Source organism: Eptatretus burgeri, chromosome 12 (genome assembly GCF_056783735.1).
Source record: "Eptatretus burgeri isolate ZD-2024b chromosome 12, Ebu_testis_v1, whole genome shotgun sequence".
In the NCBI taxonomy this organism is placed as follows: domain Eukaryota; kingdom Metazoa; phylum Chordata; class Myxini; order Myxiniformes; family Myxinidae; genus Eptatretus; species Eptatretus burgeri.
This window is the reverse complement of record NC_140972.1, coordinates 64,875,214-64,891,462: the sequence shown is the minus strand read 5'-3', so window position 1 is coordinate 64,891,462 and position 16,249 is coordinate 64,875,214. Positions and strand designations below refer to the sequence as shown.

At 44.3% G+C, this 16,249-nt stretch overlaps 1 protein-coding gene across 4 annotated transcripts in view; it reads right to left on the bottom strand.

Moving 5' to 3' along the window:
- Positions 1 to 16,249, bottom strand: part of CACUL1 (CDK2 associated cullin domain 1) — a 73,292-nt gene that overhangs the window by 13,928 nt on the left and 43,115 nt on the right. For 3 of the 4 annotated variants that reach the window (XM_085848275.1, XM_085848277.1, XM_085848276.1), the window contains exons 6-8: positions 10,836 to 10,925; positions 10,173 to 10,311; positions 7,401 to 7,444 (exon numbers count right to left, since the gene is read on the bottom strand). In XM_085848275.1, coding sequence (XP_085704401.1) covers positions 7,401 to 7,444; positions 10,173 to 10,311; positions 10,836 to 10,925 — 273 coding nt within the window. Of the gene's footprint in view, positions 1 to 7,129; positions 7,276 to 7,400; positions 7,445 to 10,172; positions 10,312 to 10,835; positions 10,926 to 16,249 lie in introns of those variants that run through there. The other variant, XM_085848274.1, reaches the window with a different exon arrangement.

Below are 16,249 nucleotides of genomic sequence, written 5' to 3'. Positions count from 1 at the left end.
ATCATCATGAAAATGCAAAACGTAAACTATTCTGCCTGGCAGAGGTATGTGTTCAACCAAATGCCTTTCTCGTTGGAAATACAACACCATGCTTGGAAAATGATTGATGTAAATTCGATTAAATATGAATAAACACCAACTGGCACAGTCTTTCACTTTTCAAACCGATATGTCAACAATCCTGTCCATGGAATACTTTGTGGACTCACATTAAAACATTCTGTTCTACATTAAGCAAAGAAAAAACTCAATATTTTTGTGGTTGTGGGGGTAGATGGAGGAATTTCAAAGCAAAGTTAAGATTGGATAAAGTTGCTTGGTTCGTGGATGTGTAGGAGATGTCTGAATGTAAATTAAGCAGGGAAGCTATGAGCTTAAGTGTTACTTGTCACCACACGGTGGGTGGTGCTGTGTTTGTGAGGGATTAAGGCCAATTTTCCCCAGTATGTAATTGCCCCCTGTGACCTTTTCCTATGTTTTTTGGATTTCAAGGCCGGCGATAAAAAGGGATCACGTCCTTAAAACAGCGACAAATGAACTGCACATCCAAGCAGGCAGAAAGCCCTGCCTCCAGGGGTGACAACTAGTGAGGCCATGCCCCTGGAGCGGATGATTAATGGGCGTGACGTCAGAAAGACGATCGAAGGAAAGTGGGGTTCGGAGCGGGAGAATGGAGAGGACACAGTGGTGGGGGTATACGATCGAATAAGGGGGTCTTGCTTGTTGACTGCGTCTGGACACGACGAGATACAGCAACACAAATCTCGTGTCGTGCTGTGAATTTGCCCGTGTGCTGGGCAAGACGCTAGCCATTCCTGTTCGGCTGAGCCGTGAAGTGTGTACATTTCTGAGGAGGGAAGAACAGCATGCCTCGTGGCCTTATCACGGGGCCTCAGAGATAGTCTCGTCGTATGAGTCAGGTTCCTTGTGTCCATAATTTGACGTTCGTTGGAATTTTTTGGAGAGTAGCTAACCCCAACATTTTTGGAAAGCTTAAACAATACCACAACAGAAAATCCATGTTTCACATTTTTTCAATGCATATAATGTGGTCAAATAGGTCGTTTTGGGGGTAAAAACCCGTTTTTTTTATTACAGCTCTGAAAATTCAAAATTAATTGCAAGCAAGCAACTGATGATGCATAATTGTTAACTCGAGGACAGTTCTTAATATAGAATACATATATCTGTATTTTGAACAATGGTTGCCATGGAAACAACTATCATTTTGTCAAATTACCGTTTATTTAATGTATTGCTTTCAAATCTTGAAACGAGTAACGCATGAATATGGGGATCAGTGAAATGTACTTAATGTCAAATATGAGTTTGTAGCCAATTGGCATCACTGTCTCTAATGTCACTCATCATTGCCATCCTCATCATCACTATTATGGTCATGCCGTTCAATGTTTGAGTTCTCGTCATTCTCAGATGAAGTGCTGCACATGCGAAGATCAGTGCATGTTAAGTTCTTGGCCCTGCAGGAACATCTCTGTGATGAACATTCTGTTTTGCACTGGCACCTTATCATCTCGATAATTGCCTTTGGTACAGGGAGAATGTCTGTTGTTGTCGGTTTGAGTTGACCACTCGTGTCCTTGTGGAAGCCATCCTTCAATGGATCAAGAAATGTTTGCTGAGAAATTGCTGCTTGACCCCAAACATATGCCTGGATATGTACCCGCATGATATGCTGCCTCAGAGCACCGACAGTTGGTGGTAACTTGTCATTCTCAGCCATGTTCTTACGGAAGAGATGCCACCGAAGTTCAGGGATGGTGGAAATATTGACACCACTTGGACAATAACCTGAACAGACAAATCTTGCTAAAGTTGTGTATAGGTCCTCTGACAGTTCAGCATCCTTACAGAGCATAGCAAAGGCATCTACCATGTCGTCATCGGCCTTCAAGTAGCACTGGAACCACTTTGCCTTACCATGTTGAGTGAACCGCCCAGTATTATCGGCACCTGTGAATGCATGGAACGCCGGCAATGCCTGGGATCTCTCCTCACCTCGGGCCTTCCAGATTGGCTCGATTTTGTCAATGCTTGATGCCATCAAGATAGATGCGCGTCTTGGCAGGAGATGATAGTTTGCTATGGCAAGAACCAGAACATCCGTATCGGGTGAGAATATCGTCAGCTCAATATCTCCCGTGTGTTGCTGTGATGCAGCTATTGCTTTGCTGGATCATCAACGTATCGGCCTCCTCATGGTTATTCGCCTCAAATTGGAGACCCCTGTTGCTCGACGTCCGCCCAGATGCCGAAACGACTACCACCTTTGTTGAATCGCGGTTGTATTCTAGAGTTCTCTCTGCCAAGTACTCCGTCAGATCAGCCTTGGTTTGATCATGGGACAGAAATCGACTCATCGTGATGTGTTTGATACTGGTATCATCCTTGACCTGATATTGGAGTGGTGCCTTTCCTTGATGTCGTTTGTCTCTGGTTGTGCTCTTGAGGGAATCTTGCTTGTATGTATCAAAAACAAGAATTACATGGTCGAAGCCTCTGGTCAGACTCATCACCCTATTATTGAAACATTCACTGAGGTCCTTCACCGTCACGACCATTGTTGGTTTCTTGGTCATTTTCTGGACAACTACCATTCCATCCATGACTGCGACCTTCGTGCTAGTACTGCCATCAATTACAGCATCAGCGGGTCCTGCTTCCATGTGTGTGACATCAAGCTCATCTTCTGGTAAAGACGGTTCCTTGTTGGCAAACTTCTCCAAGTTGTGGATTAGCTTCGACTTGTCGGTGCATGACAGTCAGCTACCGTTTGGTGCCAACAGGGCCCCCAGTGTCACAGTGAATTCAAAGTTGCCAATTGCATCCTTCTGGTCGACGTCCCTGCTGGATCTGGAGAGTACCATCAGTCTACCATACAAATCCTTGGTTTCTTTTAGATCTACTGTCTTGTCCCTGATCTTGATTGCTAGTGTTGTATTGCCAGACATGTACATTCTGTTCTTCTCCTTCTTCACTGGTGCCCATAGGCTGACATCACCATTGATCCGTTTAGCAACAAAATCTTCATAGAGATTCTGTCCCGTTTCATCAATGTTCAGTATCTGTGATACAAATTCTTCTGGCACATAAGCGTGGGTGACCACATTGAAGAGCTGGTTACCCTCAACTTCAAATGTATTTTCATGACTAAGTATGGCAGCCTTGATTCGGTCAATTGCATTGTGTTCACGCTTGACGACACTTGGAGACCAGCCATGGTACTCAGTGATCTCACTTTCCTTCAGACCAAACTGTCCTTTAAACTCGCAAGACAAGCGTGACAGTTCAGGTGCAGCCAAGAAGAATTGCTGTCTGGCATTTGCATTATTTGATATGCCAATCAGCATACCTTCAGCAACCTGTTCAGATGTTCAACAGCGTGGTCTGCTCCGATCGATACAAATGGGATAGTATTCTTGGTGACCGAAATATTGCTTGCTTCGAGCTCCCTCCAGCTCTCTGGATGGCTGGTCTTAAACGCATACATGTCAGTCAGATATGTACCTTGGCCAGAGCCGCTTGTACTTGATTCTGTCCATGGCAAAAATATCTTGCTGAGTTCTTCACCGGCTTGAAGATGAAGGTTTAAGTCAGCATTCCGAGAAAATATAATTAAATATATATATATATATATATAAAAATGGCAATTCCACTCCAAAAATGTTGTTTCCATGGCAACCGACAGTCAAAATGCAACATTTTATTATCTTATAAAATCCATTGTTAGCCATTTAACAGTAATCCATCATCAGTTGGTTATTTTGTATTGTTTCAGATTTTTTTAAAATTGGAATAAAAAAAAAAAGCGTTTTTCACCCCAAAACGACCTTTCCAAAAGTTGAAAAAAAATGTGAAACATCATTTTTTTCTTTAATTAGATTTTAAACTTCTCAAAAATCTAGAGGTTTGCTACTCTCCAAAAAATTCCAACGAAATTACACAAGGAACCTGACTATATGGTCGAGGAGGAAGGTGTGCGATCGTTGTGAGTGAACTGGTGTAAGAGAGGAACGTTCGGCATATTCGTTCATGAGAAGCCGCACGCCAGTTGGTGAGCCCTGGCGTTGAATACCGCCTCACAAATTACCCCACGTAATTTTGTTTTCCCGCCCAGAGGGTGGCTTGGCACCATTTTGGATGCATCTTCCCGTGCAGGACGATGCTGCTCAACCACAAAGTTCAATAAAGACCACCTCTCGACAAAGCTAAAGGCCCGGTCACACCTTGACGTTTTAGCCAGCGATGGCAACGTATTAAAATATATGTAAAACGCTGGCTTACGTTGAACTTTTGATGTTTTTTTTTAAAGATTCGGACGTATTCATAGCGACTTGGTCGTATATATAACGCATTGGTAACGGACACAAAACGTTTCGTTGTGTTATAGATAACTTATACCAACGAATGCTGAACCTGTTGTCGGCCTACACAACCGATGCCCAACGATAGTCTAACTTAGGCATAGCGCATTGCACGCAACGCCGACGATGTTGTGATGTAGCCTATTAAAAGGCTGACGCACAACGATTCGAATCATAACTGCCGTAGAAATGGAAGTGTCAACATCGCAGTCACACCTTGGCGATCTTGCCAGCGTATGCCGACCTAAGAAAAATGTGTCTAAAACGTTGGGGCACGTCAAATACGGTATGAGTAAGTTTGGTATACGCGAGTAGAACGCTAAAGTACGATATCATACATCGTAGTAAGTAGAGTACATCAAGAAATTTTAAACATGTTCAAAATTTTACGACGTACTCAGCGTATGACACACGTTCCGCATGCGATGGGGATAAGTTTTACACACGATATGTGGACGCTTACACACGTCCACAAACGCTACTTATAAGCTACTCATAAGTCGAAACACATCGTGGTAATGTCTTTTTTACGCGAAACTTATTTCTAACTTATGTTTAACGTGCTTTGAACCAATTCTTTACGTAGTCCCAACACACATCGACGTATGTAGACGTATTCCAATGACGTCTTCCGGTCGACAAAAAAATAAAAAAATGAACGTGTTTCTAGCTTACAACTGCCATATAAAGACGTGTTCCCAGCGGTTTTGGGAATTGGTATATAAAAATGCTGCTCATAAAAGGGGAACCCAACAGTGTTTTCGAGTCCTTTTTGAGTCGATGTCCATGTCAGCAGTAACAGTATCAGTATCAGTACCAGTATTAATATTAGTAGTAGTTTGTTCATGTTGGCAGTAGTAGGTGAGTGTGAGGGGGAGGGTGTGGGTTATGATGGATCGTCCTTGCGTCCGCGTGTCCACGGGTCGGAGACATCTTTTAACCATTGTTCGAACTTCTTCGCGGCTAATTTTTTATGGGGCTTTTTCAACAATGAGCTATAGCTTGTTTTTACGATTTAGGTCTATTCATAACGGGTTGGACAAATGCACAATGAACTAATAATGTGCATAGAGCGCTTTGATTACTTATAGATACGATATACCAACGAATAATTATCGTGAAGCTGGCGTTAACAAACTATGCCCAACGATAGCCTAACTTATCCATATCGTGCGGCAGTTTATCTTTGCAGGTGACGTAGGGTTTGCTATTCATAGGCTGCCACTCAACGATTTAAATGGCTGCATCTCCACTATTGAAAGTAGACGCTTGCGCTCAACAATTGGATTTTTTTTTACACTCAACGACTTTTAAACGGTACCACTCAACTATTTTCATTGTTTACAATGAACGATTTAAATTGCTGTCACTCGCCTTTGTTTTTTGACGTTGGGGTTTGGAAATTTGAAGCATTTCTTCTGAACGTGTTAAAACGCTCAAACTCGACTATTTTAAATAGACGCTGCCGATGGACAATTGGAATCATAGCCAAGCTAGACATCAAAGTCTGAACATCCTCGTCATGCCGAAGAAAAGTTTGAAGAATGCTGCAAATAAGTGTCCTGGCCGTGGCCGTGGACGCTGACGCAAGGATGATCCATTATACCGACGTCTTTCAGCCTATGAGTAACTTAAAAGTAACGTCTGTCGATGTGTGGCAACGATCGCGTAACGTGCCAACAACACGTTAATCATAGGTTAGAAATAAGTTTCGGGTATGCTAAACATTACCTCGGCGTGTCTCAACTTATGATTAACTTACAAGTAGCATGTGTTGACGTCTGTCAATGATTTCAGACTGTGCATACAACTTGTGGCCAGCGTAGCGGAACGTGTGAGTCATACGCCGGCATACGTCGTGAAATTTCAAGCATGAAAAAATTTGAGGACAACCAAAAAGTACAACGTTTAAAGCCAATGTACAACAACGTATGGCAGTGTTTTTCAGCGTGCTCTCAATGTTATCAAAACTTACCCATAACGTATTCAACGTGTGCCAGCGTTTTAGAAAAAAAAATTCAAAAAAATCGGCATACATTGGCTAAAACGTCAAGGTGTGACCGGGCCTTAAGTGCCAGAATAAAGGGAGGATTTTCTTTTCTTTTATTTTCCCCTTGTCTGTGTTGAAGTCCGTGTGTACGCAGAGGCGCCTCGACTTTCAGCTTTAATTTACCTTGCGTTTTATTTTTACACTTTGAATTATTACCATTGTAAATATTTTCTCTATTTTCATTAAACCCCCGTGTTAATTTTAAGTTGTTTGTGTTGTCTATTTGTCGTGGGTTCGAGATAAACCCCATTGTGCTTACGTCCGTCTGCTCCGTCCGTGTCGCCCTTTTCTTCCAGAGCACGCCATAATCTCTAAGAAACTCGGTTGTTCGCCTCCAAGGAAAACCGACCGTTCAGCGATCTGGCCTGGTCGGTGTTAACCGCCCATCCACGACAATTGGGTTGGGGGAATTAACGCAACCGCTCAGGGCCACGACAAAATAAATATTTTACAATTTTTAATTATCTGGATTTAAAATTTGATTTCTTATCGATTTACAAGAATGCAAAATGGACAAAAGTAGAATAATACAGCTATTTTAATGGCTACTTGTTAAAAAGGATAATCCTATTTCGGCTGGAAGGACTCTTCTTCCATCCTTTTGGTGCGGGTGGCTGACAGGATGGCCGAGAGGTACGCACGCTTGCCTCGAAGCTGTCTCGCCTGGGTTTGAATCCCATCCCAGCTATAAACCGTCATCCAGGATAATTCATGTTTCACAGGCAGGGTGATTCATCAATGTGTGTGCCGTCCCTCGGATAGTCGTTAAACAGGAATCCCATCTGTCAGCAAGCATTGCTATCGCCGGCACCAAGGTCAAATTCCAAATTCCTGCCAAAACTAGCAGAGGGCATTGCATCAGTGGCACAGCCGTGCTGCATACAAATAACAATGAAGAAGATTGGTGCAGGCAAACTCAACACGAATGAAAAGCAAGTGTTATTAAGTGAAATATGAAAACTCACCAGTAATAATATCATCACCTGAACGTTTTCTGGACTGGTCACCCCTGTTGAAAATCAGCATTAGCCTCATTACCGCGTGCCATTTGGCATGTTAAATTGGCATTTATTATGTTTTTAATCATATAGTTTTACTTTAAGCATGAATGGCAACTGGTTGAATAAACAACATGGAATCGAGGCTTTTATCAGCCCAACAAACCTTATAGTTCATGTTATGCATACATGACATGCCTTTGTAATATATTGCATTGTCTCAACAAAAGTGAAACACAATTGAAAATGTTTTCTGAATAAGATATTTTCACTGAAAGCTAATAAACTTAAATCACCAAATACAAAGTAAGTGTTTTTTTTTTTTTTTAAACATTTCAATACAATCAGGTACAGACAAGTGAAGTTTATTGAATTCATCTTAAGAGGATGCAATTGTACTCCACAATGTGAAGAGGATTAGAGCTGAAAACTTTAGTCTGCCAGTTGGCAATTCCATCTGTGCCCTTTGAGACAAGATGTTTTCATCAGGGCATTTCGCTGCAAATTAACGAGCATTCATTTTGGAGGTTTGAAACGTTTCCTTTCATTGAGTGAGAGTGACGTAGGTCAAGTGCAACCCACATCAACATGTACTCACTAAATAGACAGAGTGTTGTCGAATCCATTATTCTGCTTTATTGCTTTTCCGCTAAATATGCACGAATCTTCAAGTGTAGGGATGGAGCTATGTAAAAGTAGGATAGGAAGTCGAAGTGGAGCTGGAATGGGTTGAGGAGGTGGGCAAGGTGAAGAATGTGCGTGGGCAACAACAACAACAACAACAACAACAAGGATGAAGTCAATGCAATATGAGGTAAAGTGGGTTTGTAAGGGAGAGCAGAGTCAAGGCAAGGTGAGGATGAGATATTCAATCTCGCTCCAATAACAGGAAAATGAACAGTGAGAAAGACCAATGCAAATAATAACATCATGGAGGGAAAGTATGTTACATGTATGTATGTATGTATGTATGTATGTATGTATGTATGTAGAATGTTTCATTTATTTCTCTGAGAGGATTTGACTGGAGAAGCTGAAACTCTAAGTGATTAATGAGGGCACGACAAAGTTGAACCCGTGCAAGTTTCGTTTGATTCCATAAAGTTTTCAAGTTTTTTGTCCGAGCTACATATAATAGCCACGACATATTGTTACGGATTTGGAAACTTTGTGCACACAAGCAGCCAGAGTCCCCGTAGTTCAGTTATTTCGATAAGTATGTGTTAATAGTTAGAATCCTTCCTTCTGTCTAATGGAAATTTCGTGTGCGCTATGAGTTATTTTCCAGTTAGCTTTTTTACATCTTCAACAACTACATCTACAACAACTACATCCTCTACATCACCAACTACAACAACAATGCCATCGCCCACGTGCATCGTGTCACGTACAGGGGTGAGGTTCCCTCCGCTCACCGTGAGCTCGTCCAATCAACGGCGGCCACGAGTCGTCCGACAACCCCCCGGCCAATCAGGAGAAGAGGCCCTCCCACATAAAGAGGAGTAGAATGGTTGTGAGGAGCAGTTTTTAGGCAGACCGGGTGATCGTGGCGATGGCAGAGTGGTTGTGAGAGACGAGAGGACGGCAGACAGGAGGATCGTGGCGATTCTGAGCAGTCTGTCGTCGTGGCAGATGGTCGTGTGTGGTGGTTGGAGCGGTCTGATACAGTAGTGGTCGTGGTTGAGCGGTCTCATTCGTGGGCCGTGGATTTCGGGTCGTGGTTTTGAGTCCCACCAGTGGTTCGGGTCGGTGTGACCGCACGAGGCAGTACAGGTACCCGGCTAGGCCCCTGCCATCAGCTCGCCTTCCCTCCGAGCTGAAAGGCCGAAAATAGACCCACGAGGTCCATTTATTTTGTGTGTGTGTGTGTGTGTGTGTGTGTGTGTGTGTGTGTGTGTGTGTGTGCGCATGTGCGTGGCGCTCTCCTGTAAGTAGAATTGTTAAGTGCTTTTTCTTTGCTCATTGTACATTGCCTGCCTTTTATTCGGATAACTCTGCTCTGTGTGCTCCCCTCCCCGATTATTATTGTGGAATAACCCCCCCCCCTCGTGTTAAATGTTCCAGTTCGTTTCTATCCTTTCTTTGATTGACCCAGCATGGTTCGGACTTGAGAATGAGTGAGGCCGTTTGGGCCGGTAAATTGTTCATTTGGTCCGGCACGGCTTTGGTAACTTCCATTCGGTTACCGTGGATCCGAGTCGATGATAGCGACTCAATTTGGACAAAGTCGGCCGAGGGTGTGGTTTCCCAGGTAGTTGGACGGCGTGGGTACTTAGGTAAATTGGAGTTAGACAAGTGGACCCTACCTCACGCCGTCGAAATATTGGCGACCACGGTCCTCCAAGTGACCCGTGACCTTTCGGAGTTGTCCGAGAGTCATGACCTAAATTCCGGGTGTTCGGTGAGAGACGACTCCACTGTTCCACCTCGTGGTCGTTTATCGCCACCGAACCCCCGCCCACAACAATATTGTATCTTCGCAAAAGCAGTATGCATGTTTTTGCTTCATATAGGTAACCTGGGTTGTTTTTATTTTCGGGAGCGATCGAGGCAGTGGTGTGTTGCCTATACACCACCTGAATAAAGGAATGTGTCAGAAGAATGTGTTATACGCTTGTGTTGTATTAATAATCATATTAGATAATAACATGACACCCCCCCCCCCTTGGCTGCTCCCTCCGTGAGCGGATGCTTCTAGTGTAAATAATGCACCTCCGATCACGTCATCGAGAGCTTTACCTGCCAAATCCATTAATCAGCAAATCTTGCTGCAAGTGTTGATCGAGCAGCGCATACTGCTGGACGTGATCTTCGAGCACCGGGGGCAGCAGATTAGGGATGAACTTGGCAAATAAATGAGGCGCACAATGCGCCCATTCTACGAGGCAAAGAAATCAATGATGGAGTCGAGATATTTAATATAACAATATGCCCTTATCATTGAACTAAAAATGGCGTTTTGTAAAAAAAAAAAAAAAAACCACATTGGGTGAAGTATTTCAGCATGCTTGCTATAACAAACCATTTCAATCCATTACATTTTGATCAAAAATGCTAACTGGATAAAGTTATGTAAAAGCAAGCAGTGTTGACCTTCATGAGAAAGACAATTCTGGAGTAAGCTTTACTTCTGTTTACTAAACAAAACCGTTACCGTTTTTCGACGCATGCTCATAAAAACACAACAACATTAAATTAGCATTCACAGCAGCGAGGGTTGGCAGGTGCACCACCAAAAATCTATGACCTGACTTTTTCTTGAGATTTCCTACAGTACGCGGATGATCATTTTTTTATAACAAAATCAGCCGAACACACAAAACACCTTGAAACGAAAAGCGATAAATGATGTGGACGTCATTACCGGCAGGCCTTTCACAAAAAAGAATCCAATGACCTCACCTGGCCTCAAGGAGTACAGTCCTTTCACAATGCTGGCCATTGTTGATGGGGGAATGGCAAAAGGCACAGCTTGTGCTTCCAGCAGCCGGGCTGGAAAACGAACATGAATCTGTGATAAGCTTCTCAGCCATTGTGGAAGGCTGAACAAAGGCTACAGCGGAGCTGTTACTTGCAGGAGAAACATATTTGCACCAGTTAGTTAGGCCTTCTCTCTCAACTGCAACCAAGTCACACAGGCAGAGGCTGGTGAACACGAAAAAAAAACCCCAAAAAACAACATTGGCGTTCATGTCTGAGCTATACTGATCTGTTTCTGAAGATACGTGATCTGCAGTGTGGAATGCTTTGAGACATAGCAATCAAATATTATCTATCTGAAACATGGATCAACTGGAATCATACATCACATTGCAGGTAAAGGGTAGGGGACCTTAAAGAATGAATTTAACGATCATTCCACGCCAATTCCATTGGGATTTCCCACGTAGTTAGGAGGTCAACAGAAGAATGTCACATGCTAATAAAAAAAAAGAAAACAGGAAGAGTGGGTACCAATATGATGCCTCCTTGTATGGTCTTTTTTTTTTTTTTTTTTTTTTTTTTTTTTTTTTTTTTTTTTTTTGTATACCTTGGTCGAGGCTCGTATGAGAGCTAACACACAACTCACAGCAAGGAGGCATGAGACAAGAGGGGCGGGAGTGGAAGGGACAAAACATTGGGGAACAGACACAGGTGAACTGTGGAAGGGAGAGGGATGGGGATGGGACGGGGAACATGGCGAGGGGAAGATGGACATTAAAGGGACTTTCAGGAAGGAAAGCAGGAGAATTGAAGGAAGTGGGCTTGGGTGGATTATCGGGGTAGAAAAGATCGAGGATTTGGATGGGCGAAGATAAGAGGTGGTGGTGAACAGCTGTTTTGAAAGCCTGAAGGGAAGAATGGGAAAGAATAGAGTGAGGAAGTTTATTCCAAAGGCGGGAAAAAAGAGGAATGAAAGAGTGAAGATGAGCAGTGATTCGTGATTTTGGTAGTTTTACCAGAAGGGGGTTGTTGGCGGACCTTGAGCGCCCTGTGGAAATGTGGTTGGGACAAATCGCAGAGAGAGCAGGGGGGGCAAGGCTGAAGAGGAGTCGGTAGAAGACAGAAAGACCACCGACCAACCTGCGGTGATTGAGTGAGAGGCCCAAAGACTCAGCTTCATTGCGGGAGATGCCAATGATCTTAAAAGCCCTGGTTTCGACAGCGTGAAGTCGAGAAAGGTGGGAGGCAGGAGCACCAGCCCAGAGGGGAGAGCAGTACTCCATCAGGCTACGGACAAAAGCTTTGTAAGTGGTCAGGAGCTCAAGAGGGCCGAGGAAGGACTTAGCACGACGGAGGATTCCCAGTCGGCGACTGGCTTTGAGGCAAGGTTGGAAATGTGACTTTCCCAGGAAAGGTCATGGCAGATAGTGAGACCCAGAAGCTTGAAAGAAAAGACTTCTTCCAGAGGATTGTTGAGAAAGTGGATGGGGGTTTTGTAAACGGTCCTTTCGAAGAGACATAGTGAGAGTGTGAGATTTGTCTGGATTGAAAGACATGTTCCACGTGTTGGACCAGTTTGTGATTTTATCCAGATCTGCAGTGAGTGAAGAAGCTGCTGCTTGCCGGGCTGAGGGATGACAGATGGTACGGCAGAGGGTTGAGTCATCGGCAAAGAGAAATAGAGGATTTTCCAGAGAGTCCGAGAGATCATTGATGAAAACCAGAAAAGAACAGGGCCCAGAACGCTACCTTGAGGAACTCCAGCCTGCACAGGAAGAGGAGATGAAAGAACTCCATTTAGGGCCACACGTTGACTGCGACAGGAGAGGAAGTCTGCGAGGCCATGAGTGGAGATGGCCTTGAATACCATGGGCAGAGAGTTTGGTGAGTAGGGCAGGGTGCCAGACTGTGTCAAAAGCACGTGATATGTCCAGGGATACGGCTCGGATTTCCTGTCTGGCATTGAGGACCTCCATCCATTGATGGGAGAGCAGTAGCAGCATATCTAGGGTAGAGTGACCTGGTCTGAAACCAAATTGATGATTGGAAATCAAGCCATTGGAGAAGAGGAAGGATTTCATGTCTGGAAGCGATGATGGATTCCATAACCTTGCTGATGATTGGGAGAAGGCTGATTGGTCTATAGTTACAGGGATCTGTTTTGCACCTTTTTTATGCAGGGCAGTGATGTTAGCAGATTTCCAAGCAGATGGCAGATGACCTTGGGAAAATGAGAGGGTGAATAGAACAGAGAGAGGGTGAGCAAGAGCAGAAGAGCAGGCTTTGAGGACACGTAGGCTGATGCCGTCTGGACCGTTGCAGAATCTGACTTGAGGTTTGAAAGCAAGCTCTCCACCTTGTCAGGAGAAAAGGATACAGAGTCCAGGGACAGTTGGGTGCGACTGGGTAAAGTGGGTAGAGATAGTGATGGGTTTGGGACACAAGATTTAGCTGCAAACACCGAGTTTAGACATTCAGCTTTATCACGTGTGGAATCAGCAGTGCGGCCATTTGAGGTAAGGGAGGGGATGGAGGGGGAACATACACCAGAAACAGATTTGATTAAACGCCACCAGGATTTTGAGGAGGGAGAGAGGTTTGAGAGTTCAGACTTGAGATGAGAAAGATGTTGTTTTCTGGCTCTCCTGAGGGTAGCTGGCACACTTGTTCCGATCTTTGTGGAAAGAACTGAGATTGCTCTCAGTTGGGTTTGCTTTCCATGAGGCAAAGGCAAGTTGTTTCAGGACAACTGCCTCGCCACAAGCTTCAGTAAACCAAGGGCGGGAGGAAGGGTAAGACAACTGAACACGAGAGGGGATAAATCTGTGCATGAGGGAGAGCAAGTTTCTTTGAAAGAATTCCCAGGATGAGTTGATGTTTGAGAAAGTAGTGATAGGAGACCAGTCTGTAAGTTTGATGGCTGCTCGGAGACCCTGCCAGTCGGCTTGAGTGAAATGCCAGACTCGACGGCGGTGAGGTGGTTCTCTGATAACAGCCAGAGAGATGTCCACTTTAATAAGGACGTGGTCAGAAGAACCAATTGGAGCGAAGGAAGAGCAGCAGATATTGTCAGGGAAATTTGTCAAAATCAGATCCAGAAGAGATGGAGTACCATTGGTTGAGATCCGGGTCGGGAAGTTGACCGATTGAGTCAGTCCCAATGAGTCACAGAAAGCTTTTGCTGATGTCCCATGGCAGGTGAGAGAGGTACCCACACCTAGCCAACTGGCGTGATGACAATTGAAGTCGCCACATAAGAGGAAGAGAGAGTTTGGATGAGAAGATAGAAGATGGTCCATGTTTTCGGAGAGTGAGGTGTAGATGGAGTCATCACTGTTCGGTGGACGGTACAGTACACATATAAACATGAGGTGGGAGGGGAGGGGAAGCCGAAGCCAGAGGTATTCCTGGGAGTGGTGGGGGGGGAGAGCAGTGCAGGGAGAGTGAGGAATAGAGTCTTTGATGAAGAGAGCAACACCTCCACCAGGACGAGGCTCAGGTCTGTCATACCGTAAGAGGGAGTAACCAGGGAGAGATACTTGGGAGTCAGACACGTCTTGGGAGAGGAAAGTTTCTGTTAGGCAGATAATGTCTGGTTTGTCAGTGGCAACCTGTATGGAAAGATCTGAAAGGTTTGAGCGAAGGCCCCGGATATTTGAGGTCCACACTTTTAATGAAGAGGTAGGGGAGGAGGCTTTTGGTGCAGGAGGTGGAGGGGGCGGGGAGGGTCGGACGAGGGACAAGGGGGGAGGTAAGGAGGGTTGGTGAAGGAGGGTGGGGTATTGGAGAATAGGGGGGGGAGGGGGCCGAATGAGGAGGAGAAAAGGCTCTGTGGTGGTGGGAGAGAGGGGGGACAAGAGACAAGGAAGAAGGCAGTTGAGGATTTGAGAAGGTGGAGTGAAGAGATGGAGGTGAGAGGGCAGTGGAGGGAGGCAGGTTGGTGGATGAGAGGGGGGCAACTTAGAGAAGGAAGAGTGAGGGGGATGAAAGGTGGGAGAAAGGTGAGGGGCAATTTTTGAGAGAGGTGAGAGGGAGGCTTGGAGGGAGAAGAGTGGGATGGTTGCTTTGAGAGTGAGAGTGAGGGGTGAGGGGGTGAGTTGGCACTGAAGTTGGAAAAAAAAGAATGGTTGATGGAAAGCGAGCATCCATGGCAAACTGTGGTTTTTAAAAGTTTTAGGTCAGAGATGCGATTTAACACAATTCTTGATGGATGCAATGAAGGCGAATTCAGAGCATGGAGAGAAGAAGCGCTGTAATAGTTGGATTTTTTAGGCAAGGAATGAAGGAGAGGTCGAAATGAGAGCAGTCTGTTAAAATAGCAGAAGAGTAGTGCATTGTGAAACAGTAAAGAGTACCACATGTGTGAGAGAGGAAGATGAAGCATTATAAGATCGTTTTTGTTGTTAATATTAATGTATGAGAGAGTTCAACAGATTAGGTCATGGAAGTGTAAAAAAAAAAAAAAGAAATCGAGGAAGACGAGGAGGAAGTTAAGAGGAAGAAGAAGTAGCAGAATCGGGAGAAGGTTGTTGTTGTTGTTGGGTTTTTTTTTTATTTTTTTTTTTTTTTTGAGATAAGAAAGAGATTAGTTGGGAGAATGGGGGATGTTTGGAAAGTGGGGAGGATGAAAATTGAAGGTAATGGGGAGGATAGAAATTGAAGGTAATGGGGAGAAAAAACAAACAAACAAAAAAAAAAACGATCGAACACCAAGTGGAACCGGTAGGCCTCAAGCCTAGGACTAGGCCTCAAACACCAGGTGAGAACGTCGACATAAATACTCACAAAATAGCACGATTTTTGAAACAAAACCGAACTAGGAACACACATTAACATGTAGGTGAGAAAATTAAACAGTTAAAACGGGACAAATAACAACCGGAACTTAACTTTGAGAATGTCAGCAGGGAGCCCCGAAGGAGACCTTTTGCCGCTCAAAACCGGAACCGGAAGTCTGTGGCTCAAAAGACTTTAAAACTTGTCTGCTCTGCAATTGGATTAGTTTGATGGATTTATTTAACAAGTTATTACGTATAAAATTGAGTCTCATGGAAAAGCAAGGTGACGGAGGGTAAAAGGCAAGGCATTGACAGTGGGGCAACAGGTGGACATAAGTCAATACAGAGCCAAGCCTGGAAGCAGAAGCACAATATGACTGGAGTGCCAATAATGAAGAACTTGCGATTTATCTGCTCACAGCCTCTAACGGTGCACAAACACATTCACCTGGCAGTGTTCTATTGTTAATTTGCAATTGGTTACTGGCTTTGACACCAATACAAATCTTGATTACGAACCCTCGGCATCAAAAAGCTACACATATCGAACAATCACTTTCAAATGCAGCACGTCATCGTTGTTAGAGCATTTAAATTGCATCAGATGTGGCAATA